The sequence below is a fragment of the Gadus chalcogrammus genome, chromosome 8 (genome assembly GCF_026213295.1).
Source record: "Gadus chalcogrammus isolate NIFS_2021 chromosome 8, NIFS_Gcha_1.0, whole genome shotgun sequence".
NCBI classification, from domain to species: Eukaryota; Metazoa; Chordata; class Actinopteri; order Gadiformes; family Gadidae; genus Gadus; species Gadus chalcogrammus.
In genome coordinates, this window is record NC_079419.1 from 12,811,289 (window position 1) to 12,823,788 (window position 12,500).

The 12,500-nt window shown below is 44.0% G+C and overlaps 1 protein-coding gene across 1 annotated transcript in view; it reads right to left on the minus strand.

The window, feature by feature from the left end:
- Positions 1–12,500, minus strand: part of LOC130387304 (catenin delta-2-like) — a 78,921-nt gene that overhangs the window by 24,979 nt on the left and 41,442 nt on the right. The window contains exons 4-5 of the mRNA XM_056596330.1: positions 4,266–4,300; positions 3,155–3,271 (exon numbers count right to left, since the gene is read on the minus strand). Coding sequence (XP_056452305.1) covers positions 3,155–3,271; positions 4,266–4,300 — 152 coding nt within the window. The remainder of the gene's footprint in view (positions 1–3,154; positions 3,272–4,265; positions 4,301–12,500) is intronic.

Genomic DNA, 12,500 nt, shown 5'->3' on the forward strand with positions numbered 1-12,500 from the left:
AATATCTCTCCCTCTTCCCATTCTTCCAGCGTCCCGCTCTCTCTCCCGTCTCTTTATTATTCAGCAGGAACAGGGTGACCAGGGCCTGCTGGAGCAGAATGAGGCCAGGAAATACAAGGAACGGGAAAATAGGATGCACACACAAACACACACACACACACACACACACACACACACACACACACACACACACACACACACACACACACACACACACACACACACACACACACACACACACACGCACGCACGCACACACACACACACACACACACACACACACACACACACACACACACACACACACACACACACGCACACACACACACGCACACACACACACGCACACACACACACACACACACACGCGTAAATAAATGCACTTATGCGTGTCTGCAAACACACATGTGCACAGTCAAGCATGCGTGTGCATGCATGCACATCGACGTGCACACTTATACACAGTCACCTGTGGGTGTGCAAACAGGGTGCACACAAACACACTTCATTAATCCAAACACACACACACACACTCAAGATATCATCCTCTAAAGTGTGATAATAATAATTGTAGGTTGACTCTTAATCTGTTCTCTGCAGTCCAGAAACAGGTATAAGGTCCGGTGAGGTTCCCTGCTTCCCCCTGTGTCCTCATCTCATATATCTTGAACTAGCTGTGATGTTATTCATATGCCTTCCGTGTTCCCGGGGCCAGTTTGTCAGGCAGAGGGCCATGGGGCTATAGGGCACGACACTATGCTGCATTTAAATGACTGCACTTTCAGGACAACGTTATAAAACCAACAGCAACGGAGCATTTACCGGTGCCCCTTGTGAAGACTATTCCGTGGTGTTCGGTCTCCAGCAGTGTCTACCTAACTGTTTTTTCTCCTGCAGGGCTACGTTAAACTCAATAAAATTGCTGAAACCATAAAAAAAGATAAACTGTCAGTTCCATACAACGACCATGACAGTTCAAGTGGTGAATTTTAATAGCGCGTCTCATTAGTGGTTCTAATGTCCGTGGGAAAGGTCTTTTCCTAAACGCTGCTAATGGCAGAGTGGTTGCTAGGGACTACGAAGATCCGCTATCTTGTGAGTGAATGGTATTTTATTTCTGTGTAGCGTCAGTGAATATCTGCGACTTTGTGAGGGCTACGAAATGTGAGCAAATCACAATGTATTTTTACCACACGACATACATAGTCAATGAGTGTACTGTATGTCATATACTACAAAAGCAGTTTATTGTGCATTGTTAACTGTCACACAGAATCACCTCAGCACTACCGTGAATTATATATATTTATATCTCCCTAGTTTTAAAAGGCATTGAGCAGTGTAGCATTAACGTTAGCTGTCCTACTCATCGCTAGAGCTGAAATTGCTATTATTCGTTTTTTTCTTAAAGAAATGATAATAACCAAAAATCTGATGCAAACAACATGAATAAAATTTGACTTAATGCGGTTCAAAATTGCTGTGGACTTTAAAGACATACAGAGGACTTTTAAAGGAAGTTTGGGGGAAGCACCCAATTTAGTACAATCACGCACACACACTCACACGCATACATACACACACACACGCACACGTACACACACACACAAACACACGCACACACTCAAGGCCGACCCCTCATTTTTTGTATTGACATGTTTGAAACTTTCATGAGCTGAGAATGCATTGACCCCCACTGGAAAGGACCTCAAACTGCCTCTCCATCACTCTGTACCAAAAAAGTGTGTACTCTCACTGAATATATCTTATAATGGAGTTCCTTCAGGCATTATTTATAGACATAGATATATCTGTGTATGTGTAGAAAACATGTTATATTCATACCTGTGAAGATTTGTGCATCTAGGTGGTAGATGTGTGTGTGTGTGTGTGTGTGTGTGTGTGTGTGTGTGTGTGTGTGTGTGTGTGTGTGTGTGTGTGTGTGTGTGTGTGTGTGTGTGTGTGTGTGTGTGTGTGTGTGTGTGTGTGAATTTGTGAGTGTTGCTGTGTGCAGGTCTGTGTTTAGGTATGCGTGCGTGAGTGTGTCAGTGCATGTGTTTCTGTGATTGTGTGCCTGATTGTGTGCCAATGTCTCTGTGTGTGTCTGTTTGCATGCATACGTAGGTGCATGCGTGTATGTGTGCACTTGCGTTTGTGAATGACTGTGTGTGTTGTGTGTCCGTATTTGAATAGGCATGCATGGGTACGTGGGTGCATGTGTATAGGTGAGTGCAGGGTGTGTGTGTCTGTGTGGATGTGTGTGTGTTTGTGTGTGTGTGGATGCGTGTGCTAGTGTGTGCATAGTTGTGGAAAGTGAGTGCATGCGTGCGTGTGTGTGTGCATGCATGTTTGTGTGTGCATACGTGTGCGCTGTGTGCCTGCTGCTTCCTAGGCGAGGCTACATTAGCATATCAAACTGGTAGCAAGGCTAAGCAGACCTCCTGACAGCTAGAGTCTCCCCTGGGATCTCCTCCACAGAACAACACCATCAAACGCATATAGGGGCGAGAGTGGGAGAAATGCATGGGGAGTCGAAAAGATAGAGATAGAAAACGAGGTGGGTCATTCCACATCTAAGTTGCTGTAAGTTAATTTTGAGCGCCAGCGTGTGAAGTTTGACAGGAGGCGTGTGCAGCCTGTCTCGTCCCATCACCCTGGCCTAAGCCGATCATACTTTGATTCTGCTACGCCTATGTGATCATGTGTATCACTAGCACGCTTTTATTCTGTTATACCCTTTTGATCATGTGTATCCCTAGAATGCCTTTATTCTGTTACACCCATGTGATCGTGTGTATTCCTAGCACTCTTTTATTCTGTCACACCCATTTGATCATATGTGTCCCTCGCACGCTTTTAATCTGTTACGCCCATGTAATAAAGTTTAAACCCTATAATCTGTTTTTATTCTGTTACGCTCATGTGATCGTGTTCAAACGCCAACCTGATTTAATTCATTTAAATTATGTGAGGTGAACCAACCAAGGCTTAACCAATAGAACGGACGGACGGACGGACGGACGGACGGACGGACGGACGGACGGACGGACGGACGGACGGACGGACGGACGGACGGACGGACGGACTGACTGACTGACTGACTGACTGACTGACTGACTGACTGACTGACTGACTGACTGACAGGTGGTCTTACTGTCTCCAGCAGTGAACTCCTGGGTGTCCAGTATGCCAGACTCCTGCAGGGAGCGGATGCAGGAGTCCACCAGCTCCAGACCTGTGGTCAGCTCCTCCTCAATGTCCTTCTGGCCATCTGCACACACACATGGACACACACACACACAAACACACACACACACACACACACACACACACACACACACACACACACACACACACACACACACACACACACACACACACACACACACACACACACACACACGCAAACAAAAGGAAAGAACAACAAATTATATGAAATCAAAACGAACCAATGACGATAAGGAAGACATTGGTTCTTCCTTAATCCATTTGTAATCAAACAAACCAACTAATAAATAACCAAACATTGATCATCAAACAGTAAACACCGGATCACACAACCAAGACCTCATTGCCCCACATCTCACATTTTTGCATGAGCAAGGCACTATAAATACTATTCTGAAAGTACTCTCAGGGTTTAAACATATCGGCAATAAGTAAAAGTAGAAAAAAAAGTTTTAACTGACTGAATATGAACGAATACAATAATACCAATTCCAAGTGCTGCTGGGGAATAACCTGGAGCACGATTTATCAGTTATGTAAGTGATTTATCAGTTATGTAAGTGTAAAAAAAAAATATGACTGGGGGTTTATTTTTTAATCAGTGTTCGACATAAAACACCACAGCGCAAATATGAAAAGTAAAATTGCAGCATAATGGCTCTTTTATCGTTTACCACTTTTGACTCTTTATGAGGGAACCCATTAGGAAGGCATTTCCAACTACAACAACTTCATCTTCTAGTATCCCTCCCGCGTGTGTGTGTGTGTGTGTGTGTGTGTGTGTGTGTGTGTGTGTGTGTGTGTGTGTGTGTGTGTGTGTGTGTGTGTGTGTGTGTGTGTGTGTGTGTGTGTGTGTGTGTGTGTGTGTGTGTGTGTGTGCGTGCGTGCGTGCGTGTGTGTGTGTGCCTGCACTATGGCCACCCAAGTCAGTCATATACAGTACATAATATAAATAGCCTATAGCAATACCAGGCTACATATTACCAAAGCAATAAAGGATCACAATATCAGACTATTATGTATTGGCGGAACATTACCTTGGTTGTTCCATCGGAACTTGTCCTCTGCTGAGCTGCAAATCAGAGAAAGGAAAAACCAGGTTAGGGAAACGTCCCATTTAAAAAAAAATAAGTTATTTGTGTATACAATTTGTGATTCGTTATTAGTGTGAAAAAGGCCACACTTCCATTGGCCAATGTAAGCAACACATGGATACCCAAAGAAAGACACACAGCACACACACTCAATCACACACGCACAGAATCGTTTTGCTCGCCCCTTGGTGTATTTTTATTAACGTTTACTTGGTGTGGACATAGCAATTACATTGGACAAACCAGATGCGTTGTTTGAGTGTTTTAGCACACGTGCTAATTCCCAACATTTGTCCACAGGCGGCTTTTGAAAAGATAGAACAATTAAAAAGGAAAGAAGAAAACCAAACAAACAAAAAACAAATGCAAGCATTTTTATATGTTCATTTACATACATACTCTACAGAGCAAAGGCTACATGATCAAGCAATCAACCAGTTAAGAACCATTAATGTGAGGACTGTTGTTTAGATTTGAGCCATTCTTTCAGTCCTTTGTTAAAAGCATTACTGTTGGTCTCTAATTTTAGATTAGTGGCTAGAGAGATCCAAAGTTTGGACCCCTTTACAGAGAGAGCAGACTGACAGAATCAAGTCTTGTATCTTGGGACGAGACAAGCACCACTAGTGGAGGCTCGTGGGATCACTCTGTGAGCGCTCTGACACCTCATGGCCAGTTCAGAAAACAGTACTGACACATGAGCAGTTAGGCCATTTCATTGGTTTCCGGTCCATGAATTGTATTGCCTGCTTGTTTATTAAGACTATAGGTTTCATTGTGGTTAACGAAGCGTGTGACCATGACGTGATGCAATATGATAAATGACAGAATATCATTGCATGCATGTATAGTTTTGCAGCTTGATGTAACAGGTTCCTTCTAATAAAACGGAAGCAGTTAAGATTTGGTCTGACCTTGTTACAGATGTACTTAACCTGACTGTCAACTTTAAGTTATTGTCCTGTATGATAATATATAATTGTTACGCATATCATTTTCTTATAAAGAATAGAATTTGATTAAATATAGTGGTTTTTCTTGAATCTTCTTAAACACTGTGTTGACCCAAAGGTTTCAACTAATTTGTTTCATCCAAGAAAATAACGGAGTAATATAATAGACTATAGACTGTAATTACCAAGGCTTAAAAGGCTTCATCTAAAATGGCGACCCCTGAGCTGTAATTGTCATGGTCGCTGTCCAAAAAGAGGAAACATCCTCTGTCCATGGTGCTGATTTAGCGTGTGTGATTGAGCGTGGCACACCAAATCAAGCAGATAATAGAATCCATATATTTTCAACATGTAGGTGGTGGGTAGAATATTGTATGTAGAATATTTACAACCGCATGGTCACAGCTAACTAAAGGCTAACATGAATGCTATATTCACTACCAGCGGAAGACATGTTGCTGATTGAGCACACTATATCACATTGACGAAACCAAATCCTGTATTCAAGTTCACAACTAAGACAGCTACTAGGTGAAGTTATTTCTCCCACTAGAAAAACAGACTTTTGAAAAGCATAATAGAGGACAAATGTTCCAAGAACTTTGGTCTCCACTGATTTCTCAGTTAAAACAGAGCAACCATTATTTGAAGTGTTAAAAAACAACAACTGCTCTGTTCTATAATTGACCTGCCAACAAAGTATAGATAATGCTGTGGTTATTGTTATGATATATAGTCTGCTTTTGTGTGTTTATTTTTTTATTTTTTTATTTATTTTGTTTGTTTTGTTTGTCTTTGTTATTATTGTATTGTCATTTTTGCTATGTTTGTCAAATTGTGAGAAAAAAAATAAAAATAAAAAATCAAAGTTATTTAAACTCAAACTTTTCCACAAGCTCACACCATGTTAACTTTGACTCATTGTTTTTAGTTGTGAATCTCAGAGTCTCTGCCTATCCACAATGTTTCTGTTAGACTGTGATGTTGTCTTGGCTGGTTTCCTCAGCCCTACTTGTTCATGTTGTATGCTTTGTTGTATTTTGTTTGGGTCGCCTCGTTGGATGTACTGTAGTGTAGTGTTTATTTCGGTTGCTGTACTTTTTTGGAATGGTTTCGTCTTCTGTCTTTACCACCTGTTTCCTTCCCTGTGTTGTCTCTAGGTTAGACATGGTGGTGGTGGTAATTTTTGACCAAACTATGACCATCATATTGACGTATTTAATTTTACAGACTTAAATTGTGAATATACAAACTTGATATTTACAATCAAATGTTGTTGCTAAATTTATATTACTGGTATTGTATATTTTGTTTTGTTTTCATGTAGTATCTTAATTTAGTATGCCTATTCCAATCCAGTCTTATCCAACCATGAAATCCGTAATGCATCTAGTGGCCAGTTTGGACACCAACTGGCTAGATTCAGAGTAAAGCAGCAATGACCACCCTAAATTAATGGGTGTTACTAAAATATTTTATTTAACATACTGACTGATTTACTTCACAACAGAGGACCTGTTTCCCGGATCAATTAAACCGCCCTCTCTCACATTCTACAATCCACATATTTTCAACAGGTGGCTTTGAAGTGTAGAATATGTGCAAGGGCAAGATGGTCGTGGCTAACACTAAGGCCCAATCCCATTTCTACCCCTTACCCCTTCCCCTTACCCCTCCCCCTTGTTTAGAAGGGGTAAGGGGAAGGGGTAAGGGGTAGGAATGTGATGGGGCCTAAAGCTAGCTTGAATGCTATATTTACTGCCAGTGGACAGCAGACAGATGCTCATAAATCCTCCCATTGATTCCCTTTTTATTGTGTTGGGAGTGTCTGCAGACCTGTGTGTGTGTCTGTGTGTGTGTCTGTGTGTGCCTGTGTATCTGTGTGTGTGTGTGTTCCCACACTTAATTGTGATGGGGAGCGAAGCAGCACGTGTTAATGGGATCTTGGGACGCCAAGGCAGGCCCCTCATTTATCAGCCATTACAGCGGTAAACAACAAACACACACCCACACACCCACACACACACACACACACACACACACACACACACACACACACACACACACACGGTCTGCACCCTAATCACCAGACAAAGCCTGGGCCGCTCAATAGGACCAGACTGGGAGGAACAGAGAGAGACAGAGAGAAGGAAAGTTTGAGTTGACTATCATCCCTGGTGCACACGGCCGGTCTGACAATCACAACTCTGCTGCTGCCAGAGACTCAGGCAGTGAATGTACTGGAAAACCAGGATTTGAGACTAAGTATATGAATTACTCATCTTGAGCCGCCATGTATAAGCTCCAAGACTTGGTGGGTGAGTGATGGAGTCACACACAGAACAATGAAATCCTTTTTTTAGGTTATAGACTAGGCTAGAATAAACCAGGCCAGACTAGAATAGACTAGACAAAACCACCCCAGACAAGTCGAGGCTAGACTCGATTACACCAGACTAGACCTGACTAGAACACACCAGACTAGACTAGACTAGGCCAGACTACACTCGATTTAACCACACCAGACTAAACCAGTCCATAATATACTTGACTCCACTATACTGCACCAGACCAAACCAAACCAGAATAGACTTGACTACACTTGACTACACCAGACTAAACCAGAGCAGAATAGACTACACTAGACTACACCTCTAGACCAGACCAATCCAGGATCAACTACAACTAGAGACACTATGAACCTCCCCGTAAGAGTGGGAGGGGCAGAAACCCAGCAGAATTTACTAGTGGTCAGAGTTAGCGAAACAGCAGAATTACAAACCCTGCCGGAGCCACTTAAGAGCTCTGACAGATCAGGTCTGCAAAGCTGTAATTCAATGATTAAAGAACATAGATTTAATGCCTCAAAACCCAGAGTGTGGCACAAGAAGAACCCAGTATCGGTCCTCCCCCCTCCCCACTATTCTCTCCCTCCCTCCCTCTCTCCCACTCTCCCAGTGCAGCTGTCTCTTCCTCTCTCCCTCTGTTCCGTCTCCACCTCGACGGCCTGGTATACCTGATATGAACTCTGGAAAGAGTGTCTCTCCCCCTCTCTCCCTTTCTCTCCCTCCTCCCCCTCCCTCTGCTTCCTCCTTGCTAACTCCCCTCCAACCAGCCCCCCCTCTGGTTCTCCCACCCTCTCCCTCTCTCATCCCATCACCAGGTACCCTCCCCTCCCCCCGGGCTCCGTGTAAGGCCTCATGTCGCCATGGCACCGGTGTTATAACGAGCCAGCGGCGGCAGACAGAGCTAGCAAGCGCCGGAATCACCGCCGCGGACACCGCAGCGGGGCACTTAATCAAGGCTAATGATACTCACCTGGTGGCAGTTTGTGTGTGCGTGTGTGTGCGTGTGTGCATATTAGCGCGTTAGCATTTGTGTGTGTGTGTCTGTGTTTGTGTCTGTGTGTCTGTGTTTGTGTGTGCGTTTGTATATATATATATATATATATATATTATATATATATATATATACGCACACATCAGCTTGGAGCTCTTCAGTGTTTAACTAACAATTCAAAGAAGTGTAAATGTATTGGAGTTTCTCTCCCAAGCTGCTCAACAAGTTCAAATACTGGGTGACAGAACACAAAATTATCCCTATGTGTTCTAGAACTTTATGACTGCTTATTCGTGTCACGAGACTGACCAAACGCACGCCTACTCCTATACGCACACACACACACACACACATACATTCAGTCATATTATCTGTTTAGATTCATTGTTGTGTTACAGTATCCCTTAAAAACGAAAGAGCTGTGGTCCAAAACGAGCATGTGTGCGTTTGCATGCATTTGTGCTTTTGCGTGCGTGTGTGTGTGTCTTTGAATCCCACTAGCCATATACACTCTAGTTAGTGCATCTTAAATAAGTGTTGTTCGGCAAATGATTGTCATAATGCGCGATTAATAGGAAAAAAATACAGCCGGGCAGACGCCGGTAATGCTGGGTATTTTCGAGGTATAATGTCTGGTTGCCATCCGTTGTCCGGAGCCTCTGTTTGTCCCACCTGGCTCGATACTCCCAGCCAATCACACACTTTACTTTCATTTTCACTTTAAAGGGCACATTAAGCCATTTGCCACCATATCCCCGAGAAAATAGGTATTGTCAGAAATTGGTCACTATCTTCCGACCTTCTGTTTTGGCGACATTGCTCTCCATTACAAAGGAAACAGAGGAGCACTGCTTATTGATGCAGGGAGAGAAGGAGGGGGGGGGGGGGGGGAGATAAATAAAGATTGATGAAGAGGAGAAGATGGGGGTTAGCAAGAGGAGAGACGAGGGGGAGTAAGAGGGGGAGTGAGCCAACATAGGGCGAGAGGGAAAGATAGATGGGGGAGTGAGACACTGAGAGAGACATAGAAGGATAGTAATGGAGAGAGTAAGACAGAAAAATTACTTTCAGAAAGAGAAAGAGAGACAGAGGAAACAGTGAAAGATGATAAAACAGAGTAAGGGACAGAAATAGATTAGAGTGAGAGGGAGGGAAATGGAGTGACAGAGAAGAGAGACATAACAAGTATGAAACGAAAGAAAGCGAGAAAGAAAGAAAAAAGAGAACGAAAGGATAGAAACAGACATAAGCGGAAGAGCCAGGGACAGAGAGAGAAGGGAAATCGACTAGGGAAATCTGTTTAATTGAATTGACGTTGGTTTATACGGGGGAACGCCAGACATGGCTATAACAATAAAGAGGAGGCTGGTGGTTTAGGCACCCAATAGAGACTCTTTAAAGCCGGTGTACGTTCCCTTCTCACCTTTCCCTAGCTGAATGTTATCCGTTGTTGCTGCTTGGTGAAAGGACCAGACGCCATTGTAATAGCCAACTGTTGCAGAACTGGGTCGGCCCAAAACGTGAGAACCAAGGAGATAAAATACCAACAAAGTCTATCTCGATTTTTTTGTAAAAAAAGGAAAGACATCATTGGGTTTATTTCTGTGTTGTTTATTATTTGGTTCAGAAATTAAAAGATCAGGGTGAAGTTGTTTACTTGAAAGAGAGCATTTACACAGTGAACGAAGTAAAACATTTGTATGTTTAGGAGGTTAAGTGAGGTTAAAAATGCAGTAGCAATCATTGCATTGCCAGCATTTGTAGTAGTTTCAGATTTAGTTTTCTAGCAGACGCTTTTATAGCATATTTTTATAATACTTGTCATTAAGGAGCTGCACCCAAACGAAAGCCATGATGTCATATTCGATTCCTTCTTTCTTTCTAAGCCCCCAAACACGGAGCCCTGTGTGTCCGTGCCTGTCGGAATCGCCTCAGTGGGCGCCCATAATGAAGCCTTCTCTCGCTGCCCCAGGCTTCACGCGTCTTCGCCCCGACAGAACCACCTGCCCGCGGGAACCAAGCCCCGCACGGCAGCACGCACCCAGGGCCAGTGCACAGGGAGGACAAGGTCACATTGTTGCTTTGGATGCGGTACTCCCTGTGTTGGCTGGAGGTCCACAAGCAATGTACGTTAAATTGACGCCGGCTGGAGGGATAATGGATGGAAGTGTCTCTCGCTGTGTAGTAGCTAGCGGAGGGGCTCGTCATGCGCGCCATTCAAAGACACTTGATTTTCACTTGTTTCCTTTTCTACTATGCACACAAGAAAACGTAAACGCACCCAGAGAGTCTGGATGTGATCCTAAATGGGGCTGTAATTAGGGAGGCGCTACGGGCTAATTCAAGCTAATTCAAGCTAGCTTCCTGAGCGCTCCACGCTAATGAAAAGACCCGGTGTAGCGGAATAGCGGGAAGCCGCTAACACGTGTCATCATCATAACCGTAGCCCCGCTTGGCTAATGACTAGCGGCGTTAGTAAGTCACCCTCTCCGGGGAATGCGGGGCGTCTGAATGCGACGTGGAGGCAGGCGGTACGGGAGGTTGAAAGCACTTCAAAGATACTGTGAACTCGCTGGATGACAACCGACATGAGAGGAAACCGCAGCAGCGGTGGCAGCCCTGGTTGTACCAGCTGGCCGCTAAGCGCCAAGCTAGATAAAACAATGAATAGGGTGACCAGATTTGAGTTTGTGAAAAAGAGGACACTTCGTTGCGGGGGGGGGGGGGGGGGGGGGGGGAGGGGGCGAGGCGAAAACATGGGTATTTTTTCTTTAGTTCGTCCGTGAACTTACATTTACGTTTAGGCATGGCTGCAGATGTAATGTGCTGTTGTAAACAGAGTGGCTCAAAATGGTCGTATTTGGAGGATAATTATCGTGGCTCTGGCAACCCTGAGATCGGTCGCCCAATGACAGACTCTCTCTACAGTCAGCTCGCGCAAGAAGGTGGAACGTAGGGGAGATACCAATTCCAGAACTTGGAAGGCCGTAATAACCATAGACATATGGTAATAACTAGTAGGTTATGTGAAAGACCCAGAAACACAAATATGCGACGAGGCAAAAACAAATATGCGACGAGATAATGTCCGAAAACCGGACATTATCATCAATTAATAAAACCCCCCCGGACGCCCCGGACGGGACGTAAAAAGTGGACATGTCCGGGGAAAAGAGGACGTTTGGTCAGCCTTAATGTGTTGTAGTAGATATTAGCTTGCTGCTCAACAGGTTGTTATGATACTTTGTCGATATTTCGGGGATGTATTATTGATATTTTAAATAGTAAATATGCAGATCTATTCCTGGACCGTTTTAGTTATGAGCCGTTTTACCATAGGTTTCTGTTAAGCGGAATCACTGAGCACATGTATGCGAAGTTAGAAGGTATATGTTTGCTAGCACAACGACTAACTTATTCAACCCTTTCAACATTAAAAACCTGGGGAGGAAAAACCATTAGGACATATCATGTGACATGCCCACTGAGAACTTAAACGCTATTCACTTGAAGCGGGGGTCCAGTCGTACTGAAAAGAACATCTCAGGCATATCTCTGGACACCTATTGTCTGCTTTTAATTAGCCCTACAGTCTGGGCTGGGAGATAGGAAGGACCCCGTGGTTCTCATTAACCGAGCGTTATCAAGTCCCAGGGCCCAGAGTCTCCTTATTGGGCTTTATGTTGAGACAGTAGGACATTGTCCTGGCTTTTTATAGGTACTATTCGCCACTTTGGTCGCACCGTATGTCTGCCCCCGAGAGAGATGGGACAGTTTAAAGGGTTTAAGACGCCGGTGGGTTCATGAGACGGTAAAGACACTTGACAGAGTTGTCACGCGGTATCCTCCGCCATGCTAAATTTACCATAGCTTCCCCAACATTGAC